General features: G+C 36.1%; 1 protein-coding gene and 1 pseudogene across 1 annotated transcript; one reads left to right on the forward strand and one right to left on the reverse strand.

The window, feature by feature from the left end:
• Positions 1 to 5,612: 5,612 nt before the first annotated feature.
• On the forward strand, positions 5,613 to 7,469 carry LOC18992073 (F-box/FBD/LRR-repeat protein At3g51530). The gene is made up of 4 exons (XM_024152739.1): positions 5,613 to 5,733; positions 5,846 to 6,713; positions 6,794 to 6,928; positions 7,035 to 7,469. The coding sequence occupies exons 1-4, from the start codon at positions 5,723 to 5,725 to the stop codon at positions 7,359 to 7,361; spliced, it is 1,341 nt and encodes a 446-aa protein (XP_024008507.1). The 5' UTR covers positions 5,613 to 5,722; the 3' UTR covers positions 7,362 to 7,469.
• Positions 7,470 to 7,643: 174 nt separating this feature from the next.
• Positions 7,644 to 13,189, reverse strand: LOC18992075 (annotated as a pseudogene).
• Positions 13,190 to 13,402: the final 213 nt, after the last annotated feature.

Genomic DNA, 13,402 nt, shown 5'->3' on the forward strand with positions numbered 1-13,402 from the left:
CCTTTGATCGTTATGTAAGGTACTTACTGGTATTATCTTGACTATTTCTTGGTTTTTAAAACTTTACCAATGTACTCTGTTATTGAGATTTACATAATGAGATTATTTTTTCTATAAGGCGTTGAAAGAAGTAAAAATCTTTTAATTAGCGGAGTGATGCTATAGGTTTTTTTAGGGAGAAACAAATTTATTCTTTATTTATCTTAACCAATAGCTTCTCAATACTATAAACTTACAATTTTTCACATGTCCCTCCGAATTGTAACCCGAATACTTGGTATGATCCTTAATTTGGAAAATACCACTTGCAATAAACCATACGGTTTTTTGCACCAATAATATAAATCTGAAGCCGAAAGATCTCTCACTTACCACTTGGATCTTTCTTAGACCCTTGTCAACCTTTGTCATTTGAAAAAAGATCTAGAGTCTGTTGTTGATTTGTGCTCTCATTGTGTTCCACATCAGCAAGACCATTCTCCAAAGCTTTCACGTGTTTTTCGAAGTAGGTTTGGTTACTTTAGTCAAACAAAATCATTGAAACTTTTGGATGGTTCATTAGTTCCGGAGACAAACTGTTCCAACTACATCTCTGCACAATGATGAAGCCTCTCCAAACCAGCTCGAGCTTCCCCTTTCAAATACTCGAAAAAATTGTGTCTTTGCATGTTCATTATGAGCAAGGTAGTATCCATATGCAAATGTCCAATTCAAGACCCTCCTACATTCCATTATCCAATCGTAAAATCAACCACATAAATACTTTGGTCCGTTTAAGAAAAATGTTGTAACAAAAGTCTCACTGAAAGTGTCATTACTAATATTCCTAAATTAGCATGATTGCAAGATTTTACCAATAACAGTCTTTAGTGAAATCACACTTTCTGTTCAACAATTCCACAAGATTTAACATGAAAATATAATTTTAAAACCCTGATTGGTCTAGTTTGTTTAAATTTAATCAATAATTTCCCATTTATATTCTATTATGCATCATCCTGGTTCACCTTGAATAACCATGTATTTCGCACGGCCAAGAAAGTCTGGTTGGGGCAAGAGTCCCAGGCTCATCGAAATCTTTATTCCAACGATTTCTTCAGTCTTTACTATAATTAGAGTGAAGAAGTAGAGCGATCAATTCGACTTGGCTTAGAGAACAGTAAAAACTCGTTCAATATGGTCTCTTTTATGCTTGTGAATATTTTTTTTTTGTTTTGCTACGATTTTATGCTTGTGAATATATTCTTCACTATAACTGGACATCACAATAAACAACGCTAAATCAGTATGATTAGCATCACTTTGATTCCTCAAAATTTAACTGAGATGAATACACCTTAAACATGAAATCCAAATAGAATCTCAAGTCCTAAACAAAATTATTTTTGGATAAACCAGACACATTGCAAAAACAGAAACAAAGTTGAGATGGAGGAGCATAAACAGTATGGGATCCGAACGGTCATAGACTTATAGAGCAATATCGATAGAAATTAATCGCAAAGCTTAAATACTCAATCGTCCTCATTCATCATGAATACAGACCCAAAGATTTTAAACAAAAAACCCTAATTCAAAAATTTTAATAAAGCAATACAACACAAACGTCAAAACACAGAAACCACCGGTTGAAGAAGAAGCTCTGACTAATCGAAGATTAGGGCTAAAGTGAGAGCCCTGGGGCTTTCATATACAAAACCATACAATTTTATAGCATTAAAAGATCCAATAGTAACTTCATGGTAACAAAATTTAGTATAGTTAATTATAAATAAAACTTAATTTTAACCAATTAAAAGATATTAATGACCTTTTAGAAAGGGACAAAAAAATAATTAATCACACTGAGATTGAATGAGAGGTTCTTAAAGCTAAAATTCACTTCGCTTTTAATATATACTATGATGATTAGTCACCTAAATTGAATAAGAGAACTTATACCGAAAAATTTACTTCGCATATAGTATATATGATATGATTTTAATGTTTTTTTATTAAATTCCAATTTTTAATAAATTTTTAAAATTTAAATGTTTTTTGATTAAATTCCGATTTATATAATTCTTTTATTAATTTACAATTTTTAATATTTTTTAAAACTTAAATATTTTTTTATTAAATTCCGATTTTAATAATTTTTTTTATTAATTTATGATTTTTAATAATAAATTTTATTAATTTTCGATTTTTAATAATTTTTTTTATTAAATTTTGTTTTAGAAAAATATAAGGAGGGGTAAAGGGTAATTAACCACTCTGAAATTGAATTAGAGAGTTTTAACTCAAAATTTTACTTTGCTTATAATATATATGATTAGCGTACAGAGTGCATATTTAGAATGGAATTTGACTAATAAGAAGATTACGTACGTCTCATCCAATCTATAAAAATATTATTGATAATTATATTATCGGGTAAATTAGTCCATACTTGTAGATATATGCTAGGAGTATAGAGTTGCCAATTAATGTAATAATTGAATTTGGTACAAATAGTTTGTATGAACGTATATATCTGTATATATTCCCTATATTCATCAAAAAATTGTTAAGCCTAATAGTTTAGAGTCTGATTTTATAATGCTCATGCCATGCCGGACCGATCAATTTGGATGTCCGTGTCTAACTTTTAAAAATATGCTCTTTTATATTTTAAAAAAAAATTAAAATAATAAAATATAAACTTCATAAAACAATAAAACTCTATAAATGGTTTGTAAGAAAAAAAAATCCAATAAAACATATAATTTATTGCTGAAATATAGATTTTTTGTTTTTTTCCGTGTAAAATCATTCATTAAATTGTCGTAGTCGAGTTTTTAACCATATTTGTCTCAATGGATAACAAAGCTATGGATGGACGCAGATTTATTTGGGGGTGTGGGGGGCTTCTGTACGGTTTTCTTATAGGGTAGATTTAGGTTTTTCTTTATCTAGTGGGTTAAGGAGTCGGGTTTTTGGGGCTATAAATACAAGACTTAAGGTTTGTAATTATTCATTCACACAATTAATACGAAAACTCTAAACGGGTGTTTGCCTCATTTTACGATTTCTCTTTATTGTTTATTGCTTTCTTCGTGTTTGATTCTCAACACCATTCAATCGCTCTTGTAACATAGTAACGCGTAAATAATTCCTTATCAGCTTCAATTTCGAAAAACTATCATTGATAGCCGATATTAGTTTTTTTATATCAAACAAAAACCTAAAAGTTTGGTTATACTTTTGGAACGGTTTAAATCTAGACTCGAAAGAAACTAGAGTTTGATCCCTAATAATTTTTTTTAACAAGTCCCTTTATAATGAATGTCATAAAAAATATGCCCCTTTAAAATGGATGCCTGCGGCGGTTGCCTCTCTTACCTGCTCTTAAGGCTCAAGGCGGGGCTTGTGCTCATCAAAGAGAAGAAAACCCTTGTTAAAAAAAAATAAGGGAGAAGAAGGATTATATAAAAAAAATCATGTTGAAGGAATCATCTTTTATCATACATAATAAGAGAACAAAATCATTGGGAGACTTGAGGATTAGTTTGGGACGTTGAGTGTTAACCCTCGGGAAAAAAGAAATAATTGAGGGAGCAATGTAGATCCATGAACTTGCCACGTTTTCTCTGAAGGTTTGACTTTGAAATTTATAATCTGTGACTGTGATACGTACTTTTTTCTTTTAAAAAAGCTTAGCTTTGTGTTTGTTGACAATTAAAAAAAAGCATGGCCCATAGCTTTGTGTTATTTTAGAAAAAATGACTTTCTTATTAAAAGTAGTATATTCCCCGCCAGTCATTATTAATTTAAAATCGTAAACAAAATAATACCGACCCACGAGCCATGTTTTAAATTGCGATGACCGCAAAGGCGCAAATAGATAACTAAATTAACGGAACTTTACAAGTTAAAAGAAACAATCATGATCAAGTGTATATTGGAGCCAAGGAAATCTTTGCACATGATTGATTATGTTTTCTTAATTAAAACGATTATCAGATCATTGCTAGTATATATTGTTGACAGAGAAAATGGATCAAACAATTCATTAGTAATATATTATTCGTGTAGGTCCACGTGGTATAATTTAAAAAAAAAAGTTTGTAAGAGATAGAATTCATGACATGTTTTAAAAAAATTTAAGTCTTCGTTTAGACTAATCCCCACTCTTATGTCATGTACAGTATAAGATATCACATTGATTTCAACATCAGTAGGATCAGTATTTCATTTTACTTATAAAACTTAAACAAATTAATACATTGACTTTTGACAAAGACAAAAGTCTACAACGTCTATGTGTGAAAGTGTCCAAAAGATTGTCTTAGATACCTCAATTCAACTCAAAGAAGAAGGTAAACACCATTCACATTAATCGATAGAAGTATGACTTCAAAAACAAATGACAAATTCTAGTCACGCCTTAATATCAAAATTTAATATATGAAACAGAAGAAAACCATATAACAACTAACATGTTCCTAAATCATAATAGTTTCTTTATAATCTCCAATAAACCCCGACAAAAAAAAACTCCAACTTATCAAATGGACATAAAGGAAAGAAACTATAGAAGAAACAAAAAACTATAGATGGTTTCCTCTTTCATGCAATATGCATGTTGTATTCATCGTTTGTTTATGTTGCACAACAATACTTTTAAGTTACCCCATTTTTATTATCATAAGAACACAAAATCATTGAGGGGTAATGTAGGTCCATGAACTTATTATTATACTACAAAAATTAGGTGAAATGAATAAATTATTAAAAGTGCAGCTTGCTATGTACATTTTTTCCCTTTTTTATTTTATTTTTAAAAAGCATAGTTTTGAACTATCTTATTAAGAAAAGTGTATTCCGGTAATTGATAAATCTGATACCGAACCACGAGTCTGTGTTTTTGCAAACGGAAAACTAAATTAATAAACACTCATTCTTATGAATTCTAGTTAAAACAATTGCGTTACACATAGATAAACTAGGGCTTTGTTTTAGCCAAGTTGAATATTTAGTATGCTGTTTTTTTTTTTAATTGGGTTAGCTAATTCTTGAAATTTGTCGGATTCGTTTATGTTATTAGTTGGTTGTGTTGGTTTGGTCTTTATATAAAACATGCTGAACCTCGCACAATCGCACTCTCTAACCTGGTGAGAACAAACTGGATAGAGAGGTCACTAGGCCAGGGCTTCGAATTCATCCCACCTTATGTTTGAATTCGATATATCTTAGTTTAAAAGGTTAGAGACTTAGAGGGGATGTAATTAATTACATCGATTTTGGATTTTAGGATGGTTCTCTGTTTGTTTAACTATTGGGAGTTAAAAATTATTTAAGCAATGATTTAACTATCACTGTGATGTTACAATCTTGGTGTTTTTATTTTATTTCATGATGTTGAGTAAACTTGGATAAGTAGAGATTTTCAAGTTAATTTAGATTAGAAATGCTGTTAATTTAAAAAGGTCAAAAGTGAAGACCAAGTGGGAAAATGTTCTGTCTAATGGCTGAACATTATTGAACCAGACGAAAATTAAGTATTAATGTTCGGTTCGGTCCGAACAAAACCGATCGGTATTAATTATGAAGCCCTAGATTCTTTCTTTAATCTTTCGATTTCGTTTTCTCATTACTACTTGTCGTTTGCTTTTGGAGTGTGTAATAGTAATACGATAGGAGAATTTGGGGAACGAACGAATCTGAAGAATCTACACAAGCAAAGCAGTTTCTGTAGAAAATGGAACAATGGTTTGTTTCTCTGTTTCGTTTATGTCTTTTCTCTGCATATCCTCTATGAACTGTTCTTAATCCGTAAGCTTCAAACCCTAACTCTTAAAATCTTTCTCTTCTTTGATTTTAGCGGTGAAAGATTGAAAAAGCACGGTGTTGTGAGTGAGGACAGAATCAGTGAGTTGCCTGAACAGTTGATTCTGCAGATATTGTCTTTACTCCCAACAAAACTCGTCATAGCCACAAGTGTTTTGTCTAAGCGATGGAGGTCTGTTTGGAAAATGGTGCCGATTCTCCAGTTTGAATCTAACAGTAACATACCTGAATTTTCAGAGAATGTTTGCAAGACTCTGCTTTCTCATAAAGCTCCAGTTTTGGAGAAGCTGCATCTGAAAGTTAAAAGATGTGAGGATGTATATATTGGAATATGGGCTGGAATTGCAATTACACGCCATGTGCGTGAGTTGGTACTCGATCTTGATTTAATTTCTGGTAAACCAGTCAGATTCCCGAGTAGCTTGTATTGTTTTGATACACTTGAGACCTTGAAGCTCAAGAATTCCGTTATTCTGGATGTTCCTTGTCTGGTTTCTATGAAGTCTCTTAAAACTCTTCACCTTCATTCTGTGGTGTACCAAAACGATGAAACTGTCCGTAACCTTTTCTCTAGCTGTCCTAATCTTGAACATTTGGTCCTGCATCGAGGTTTCAACTATAATGTTCTAGTGAAGATCGTTATTGAGGCTCCATCTCTGAAGACACTATTGCTTAACGACGATTACAGGTGTGGACGAGTGGATGGAGGCTATGTGATAAACGCTCCTTCTTTGGAATACTTGAGTATTGAAAGGTTAAAAGGCTATGAGTTTTGTTTCATTGAGAATGCGTCCGAGCTAGTTGAGGCAAATATTGAAGACGTTTCTCATATAGCCAATCAGGTGATTATGGGCTCTCTCAAGTCAGCCAAACGTCTTTCCTTGGATTTATCACCTTTGCAGGTAAACTGTGCTAGTCATTTGACTTATCTGTTGTTCCCTTTTTACATTTTTGTATATACTAACAACTGTCTCATGAATAGATTACATATCCTGCTAGAACAATCTTCTATCAACTGGTTTGTCTAGAGATGTGTACACATAAAGTGGAGTGGTGGAATCTGCTTACGCTGATGCTTGATAGCTCGCCTAAACTACAAGTCCTAAAGCTCATTGATGTAAGACATTTTATTATTAGTTAACTAGTTATGTTGATGGTCTCTCGTTAAGGTTCATTTTGAAGGTCTGTTAATAATAAATACATCGCATTTCCCTTGTGTGTAGCATTCGTCTGATAAGCAAAATCTGGTTTCTAACAAGAAAAATATGGAGCCGGGGAAATGGAACCAACCAGAGGATGTCCCTGAATGTCTCTTGTCCCATTTGGAGACATTTGTGTGGACAAGACCCGATTGGATAAGAGAAGAAGAGAAAGAAGTGGCTAGATATATTCTAAGCAACGCAAGACAGTTGAAGAAGGCAACGTTTTCCTTAGATCACATTGAATCGAAAAGGCTCTTCAAGTTGGCAAAAAGACAACAGATGCTCAACGAATTGCCTGGTGTGGTCAGGGCTTCTGATTCATGCGACCTTGTGTTTGAATATGAATGATCTTATATATATGTGAGACTCGTTTTATCATATACAGCTTTTACTCTACATGTTGTTCGTTTAATGTGTTTTAGAGGGATTTATATCTGGTTTTTGGATTTCAAATTATGTGCTACGTATGGCTTATGTGTCATTATTTCAGTTTTTTGTTGTTTCTTTTCTTTTGAGGAAGAGATTTAATCCATGATTCGATAAGCCAACGCTTAAATATTATTGATTCAAGAAGAAAAAAACCAAGAGTTTGTCAAGCTCATACATGAAGAAATACATACACCACATGCATTATATAGAGGCAATAGTTTCGACGTGTTCAGGTGAGATATAGACGCGACATTGTAGTTGGAATCCATAAACCCGCCTAAGCTCTTCATCGTCTGAAATTCCTAGGAGCCTAACTCTTCTCATGTCTTTCCTTTCAAGATTGTAGTAGAAAATGTAAAAAGGTTGAGCATTGCGTGACAGATATTTTGGTGCAAAAATGATTTCACCAGCCTTGTTGGTGCCAGGGGAAGTGATATCCAAGCCTAGAGAGAAAGGAAGCTCAAATGATTGCTTGGACCAATCATGCTTCTGCAAGTCCTCCAATATCCACAGATGAAAACCATGGAAATAAGCAAAACCGTCTTTTGCATAAGGCTGCCTTGCAATGCAAGCTAGCTTCCCTTTGTATTCTATCAATATTGAATTACTCCCCCAGACCACAGCAGCCATAGGCGCTTTGATGAAACTTATACTCTCACTTGTAACATCAAAACACACAATCACCGGATTCTCCCATCGTCTTGGCATCCAAGCACCATGATACACGAAACCATCGATAGCTATTGCAGTACTAGTTGCAGTCTCATAATATGGTGTTGCAAACTTTCTGCCTATCCCTGAAGATGAAGATGAGGATCCTCCTCCAAGTCTTAACACCTCGTGCACTTTAAAATATATTTATGCCGGGTAGGACAAGACAAAAGGGTCACTGCTTTGAATTGAGCATGAACAGGATCGTAACCCAACAATGTGAATGGTTGTCCTAGAGCAAAGAAAAATATGAACAAGGGGAAAGCTCCTATTGCTAGCCAGCTTCCTATTGTTCCACAGCCTGTTGGAATCGGTTCACAAACAGCAGGAGGCGGCTTAAAGTATGTTGCTAAAAAATCTTCTCTTCTCAACGTAGGCAATGCAGGAAAGGTTGTAGCCAGCAATAGCACTGGTGAATCATCAAAATCAGTGGCTCCTACATCAGTTGATCCTAAAGCTGCAGCATCAAAATCAGTTGTGCAAGACTTCTCCAAAGCTTACTCATTTGGTCTTGTTGATGGCAGTTTGTGTGTTGATCTGCGTTCTAATCTGTTTGTTCATCTCCGAAATATTCTCTTTCCTCTCGCAGGGATTCAGAAACAGAAATGGACTCAGAATCTGGAAGTTTTTTGAACGATGATAGATAACCCGGCAGAAAGTGGAGATCGATTTATTCAGGTGATCTCCAAACGAATTAAGAAGCAAAATAATGCTAGAGCTAGGGCTGGAGGCCCTTTAACCCTCTAATCTCTCCCCTCTATGGATATTTTTTGTTGGAACATTAGAGGGTTTAACGATAAAATAAAACGTATCGGCTTTAGGAAATGGAAGAAGGTCAACCAACCTATTTTTGGGAGTCTTGTTGAGACTCATGTTAGTCCTTTGAAAGCTCAGTATATTATTAATCGAGCTTTTCCAGATTGGCACTTTGATGCAAATTATGAATTTTCAGAGTTGGGCAAGATTTGGCTGCTTTGGCATCCTTCTGTTGTCGTCAACGTAATTCACAAATCTCTTCAGTCGATCACTTGCCTGGTCAAGTTACCATTTATTGATGTGGAGTTTGCTGTGTCCTTTATCTATGGATCTACTTGCAAAAAGGAGAGGAAGCTTCTTTGGTCTGATCTTGAGTCATTAGCGTTTTCTTCTCAGATTGCTGGTTCACCTTGGAATGTATTGGGTGATTTTAATCAGAACCTGTTTCCTTCAGAGCACTCTACTGCAGATCCTTTTTCATCTTCAAGCGGGATGAGGGATTTCTCTCTCAGTGTGTTAATAGAGCAGGTCTCCTGGATTTGCCGTTTTGTGGAAACACCTATACGTGGACAAATAAGCATAGCTCAGGTGTTGTCGCAAAGAAATTAAACAGAATCATGGTGAATGACTCATGGTTTGTCTCTTTCCCGAATTCTATTGGCTTTTTGGGGAACCGGGTATTTCAGATCACAGTCCATGTTGTGTGTTCCTTGACTCCATGGAGCCAAAACTAAAAAGACCATTTAAGTTCTTCTGTCTTCTTAACAAGCACCCGGATTTTGCTGAGCTTATTAGAGCATGTTGGGAATCTTTAACTTTTGCAGGGACTAAGATGTTATGCGTTTCCAAAAGGCTAAAAGAACTAAAAAGTGTTATTAGAGGTTTCAGCCGTCAAAACTACTCCCACATTGAGAAAAGAGTTGCAGAAACATTTTCTCAGCTTATGGCCTGTCAACAAGTTCTTCTAAATTCTCCTTCTCCAGCAGCAGCCCAGAATGAAGAAGAAGCTCATCGGAAGTGGTATACCCTTGCTATGGCAGAAGAATCATTTTTTAAGGCAAAGATCAAGGGTAACCTGGCTTGATGTGGGAGACTCAAATTCGACTTTCTTCCATCGATCCATCATCACACGGCAAGCACAAAATCAGATCATATATCTGCTTGATGAGAATGACGGCATTATTGATTCCAAGGAGGGCATTAAAAAGCATGTTGTTGGTTCTTATGAGAACCTTCTTGGAGGTCCATCTACAACAACCTCTTCCTCTCCTGATGGCATTGCCTCTTTAGTGCCATACCGATGTTCTACAAGCGTAAGAGAGACTTTGTCTGACCCTTTCACCCCCTCTTGATATCCAAAACGCTTTCTTTTCTCTCCCTAAGAATAAGGCTCCTGGACCTGACGGTTACCGGCAGAGTTTTTCACAGCTCATTGGCATACTGTTGGGAGAGATATGATAGAGGCAGTGATGGAATTCTTTGAGTCGGGCATGATCTTAAAACAGTGGAATGCCACCATTTTAAGTCTGATCCCTAATGCAACAAAGATCTCAGAGTACAGACCTATTTCTTGTTGCAACACCTTGTATAAAGTAGTCTCTAAGCTTCTTGCTAACCAGCTAAAACAGGTTCTTCCTAATATCATCTCTAATTCTCAATCTGTGTTCATCCCAGGAAAATTATTAGTAGAGAATGTTCTTTTGGCTACTGAGTTGATTCAGGGATACAATTGGAAAAAAAAATTCAAAGAGATCTATGCTCAAAGTTGACCTCAAGAAAGCGTTTGATTCATTTGACTGGAAGTTTGTTATCAACACGTTGCATGCTCTTAACTTCCCACATCATTTCATCAACCTCATAAGCCAATGTCTCACAACGACCACTTTTTCAGTTTCAATCAATGATGAATTATGTGGATATTTCAAAGGTTCAAAGGGGCTGAGACAGGGAGACCCTCTCTCTCCTTACTTATTTGTCTTGGCAATGGAAGTTTTTTCTCAAATGTTTGAATTATAAGTATAGCAATGGTTCGATTGGATACCACCCAGCTGCAGCCAACCCGCAAGTAACACACCTTGCCTTTGCAGATGACATTATGGTATTCTTTGATGGTAATAAGCTCTCTCTGCAGAATATTGCTGACACTTTACAGAGTTTCTCGGAATGTTCAGGTTTGACCATGAACCGTAGCAAGACAGAGCTTTTCTGTGCTAGGTTGAACCAGGATGAAATGACATCACAAGTCTTGGTTTCTCTCTCGGATCATTACCAATCAGGTACTTGGGGCTTCCCTTGATGCATCAAAAACTGAGAATTTCTGACTACAGGCCATTGCTGGATCAGCTCACTACTCGATTCACCTCTTGGTCATCTCGAGCTTTATCTTTCGCTGGAAGAAAACAATTGATCTCCTCAGTCATCTACAGTACTGTCAACTTCTGGATATCAGCTTTCATTATGCCAAAGGGTTGTTTAAAGAAGATTGAAACGATGTGCTCTAGATTTCTTTGGAATGGAAATATCAATAGTCGAGCTGTGGCAAAGATATCATGGAGCTCTATTTGTCTTCCTAGAGAAGAAGGTGGGTTAGGTTTGAGAAATTTCACCATTTGGAATAAAACTTTGTGTCTGAGATTGATATGGATGTTGTTTGCAAAAACCAATTCTCTCTGGGCAACATGGAGTAACACACACAGGATAAAGGATGAGAATTTTTGGGGAATTGATGAAAAAAAACACTCGTCATGGATCTGGAAATCTCTCTTACACTTTACGTCCTCTTGCAGCAAAATTCTTAAGATTTAGATTAGGAAATGGAGAAGTTGCTAGTTTCTAGTTTGACTATTGGATGTCTATGAGACCTCTTATCAACAGGTTTGGACCATGCGGTCCTCGACAGCTTGGCATTCCCATCTCTTCAAATGTTGCTTCATGTTGCACAAGAATGGGCTGGAGTTTGAGACCAGCAAGATCAGCTGAAGCTGAAGAACTTCAGATTTCTCTCACCACCGTTCCTTTGCCATCTTCCTCTAGCTCTCCTGACTCTTACTACTGGCATGTACTAGGAGAAGACCTAGAGACATACTCCTCAAAACTCACATGGGAATCTCTGAGGCCGAGAGAGAATTATCAACTATATATGGACAAGTAATATTTGGTTTAAAGGTTTTATTCCCCCGGCATGCCTTCACGATGTGGGTGGCTCAGCTTGACCGTCTCCCTACAAGGGCAAGACTTGTGTCATGGGGATTACAAATTGACCAAGCTTGCTGCTTATGCAACCAATACGTAGAGCACCGTGATCACCTTTTCTTGAGATGTGAGGTTAGTGAGAAGGTGTGGGAAATAGTGATCCGTCGGCTTGGATATAGACCATTTCTTTTTCATACTTGGACGGCATTCAGTGATTGGCTAAGTGTGAAAGATGCAACCTGTCCACGAACTCTACGCAGACTTGTTGCCCATGCAACAATTTACAAGTTCTGGTTTGAAAAGAACACCAGACTTCACAACCACATATCGACCTCCCCCGGAAACTATCTTCAATGCAATTGATAGACTAATACGAGATGCAATCCTGGCAAAAAAGAAGCGTAAGAACTTTGTTGATCTTATGCAAACCTGGCTTACTTATGAGTAATTAAAGTATGTTGACCTTCTTCCAAATAGTATAGGCTCCTCCTTGTTTTTTTATCATTTTTTGGCAAGGAATAGCCTATTAGTTCTAACCATTTGTAATATTTACAAACTTTTTCATTTTAAATGAATTTCAAATACTTATCAAACAAAAAAAACAATGTGAATGGTCCAAGATAGGGAAAGGTGGTGACTTTTTTAGTGCTAGGGTTACAGACTGTGAACAAACCACTGCACCCGATTAAGCCATTGACAGAATAACAGTCGGAGCCGTCAGAGAAGCCGTGCAGTGAAGGTATCACCATTTCAAGATTGGTTGCCAAAGAAGAAGATTCTTCTTTCTCGTAGGAAGATGAGAAGATGAACAAAAGCGTCTCGCATATGTTTGGACCGTTACTGAAAGAGATTGTAAACCGGGATCGTGTCGCCGAGGACATGGCGTAGTAAGAATCGACGAATCTTTGGCTTCGGATGATGGAAGACCACATCTTTGACAGGCGTAGGAACCTCATAAGATATTTTCCTGGCAATCTAGTCATTATCTCCAGCTCTAGATCATGAGGGATCGGATCTACCTCTATTGGGCTTCTGTCTTTCTTATCTTCCTCGTTAACGTTACCATCACGCTTCAAGGACGAAGCCATGGACTCGACTTTCTTTTGGTGGGTCTTCTTCATCACTAACTTAGCAGGCAATCTAGCTAGTCGGAGAAGATAGATTGGGGGAGAAAACAGAGCGAATCAACAAGAGGTAGACAAAAAAAGGAGGTTCCTTTAAATTCTGAATTCTGTTGTTTAGCGAGAATCAGGCTCGGTAAATTGGTTAAACCGGATTGAACCGATACTTTTTTGGTTTTC

The sequence above is a fragment of the Eutrema salsugineum genome, unplaced genomic scaffold (assembly GCF_000478725.1).
Source record: "Eutrema salsugineum unplaced genomic scaffold, Eutsalg1_0 scaffold_5, whole genome shotgun sequence".
NCBI classification, from domain to species: domain Eukaryota; kingdom Viridiplantae; phylum Streptophyta; class Magnoliopsida; order Brassicales; family Brassicaceae; genus Eutrema; species Eutrema salsugineum.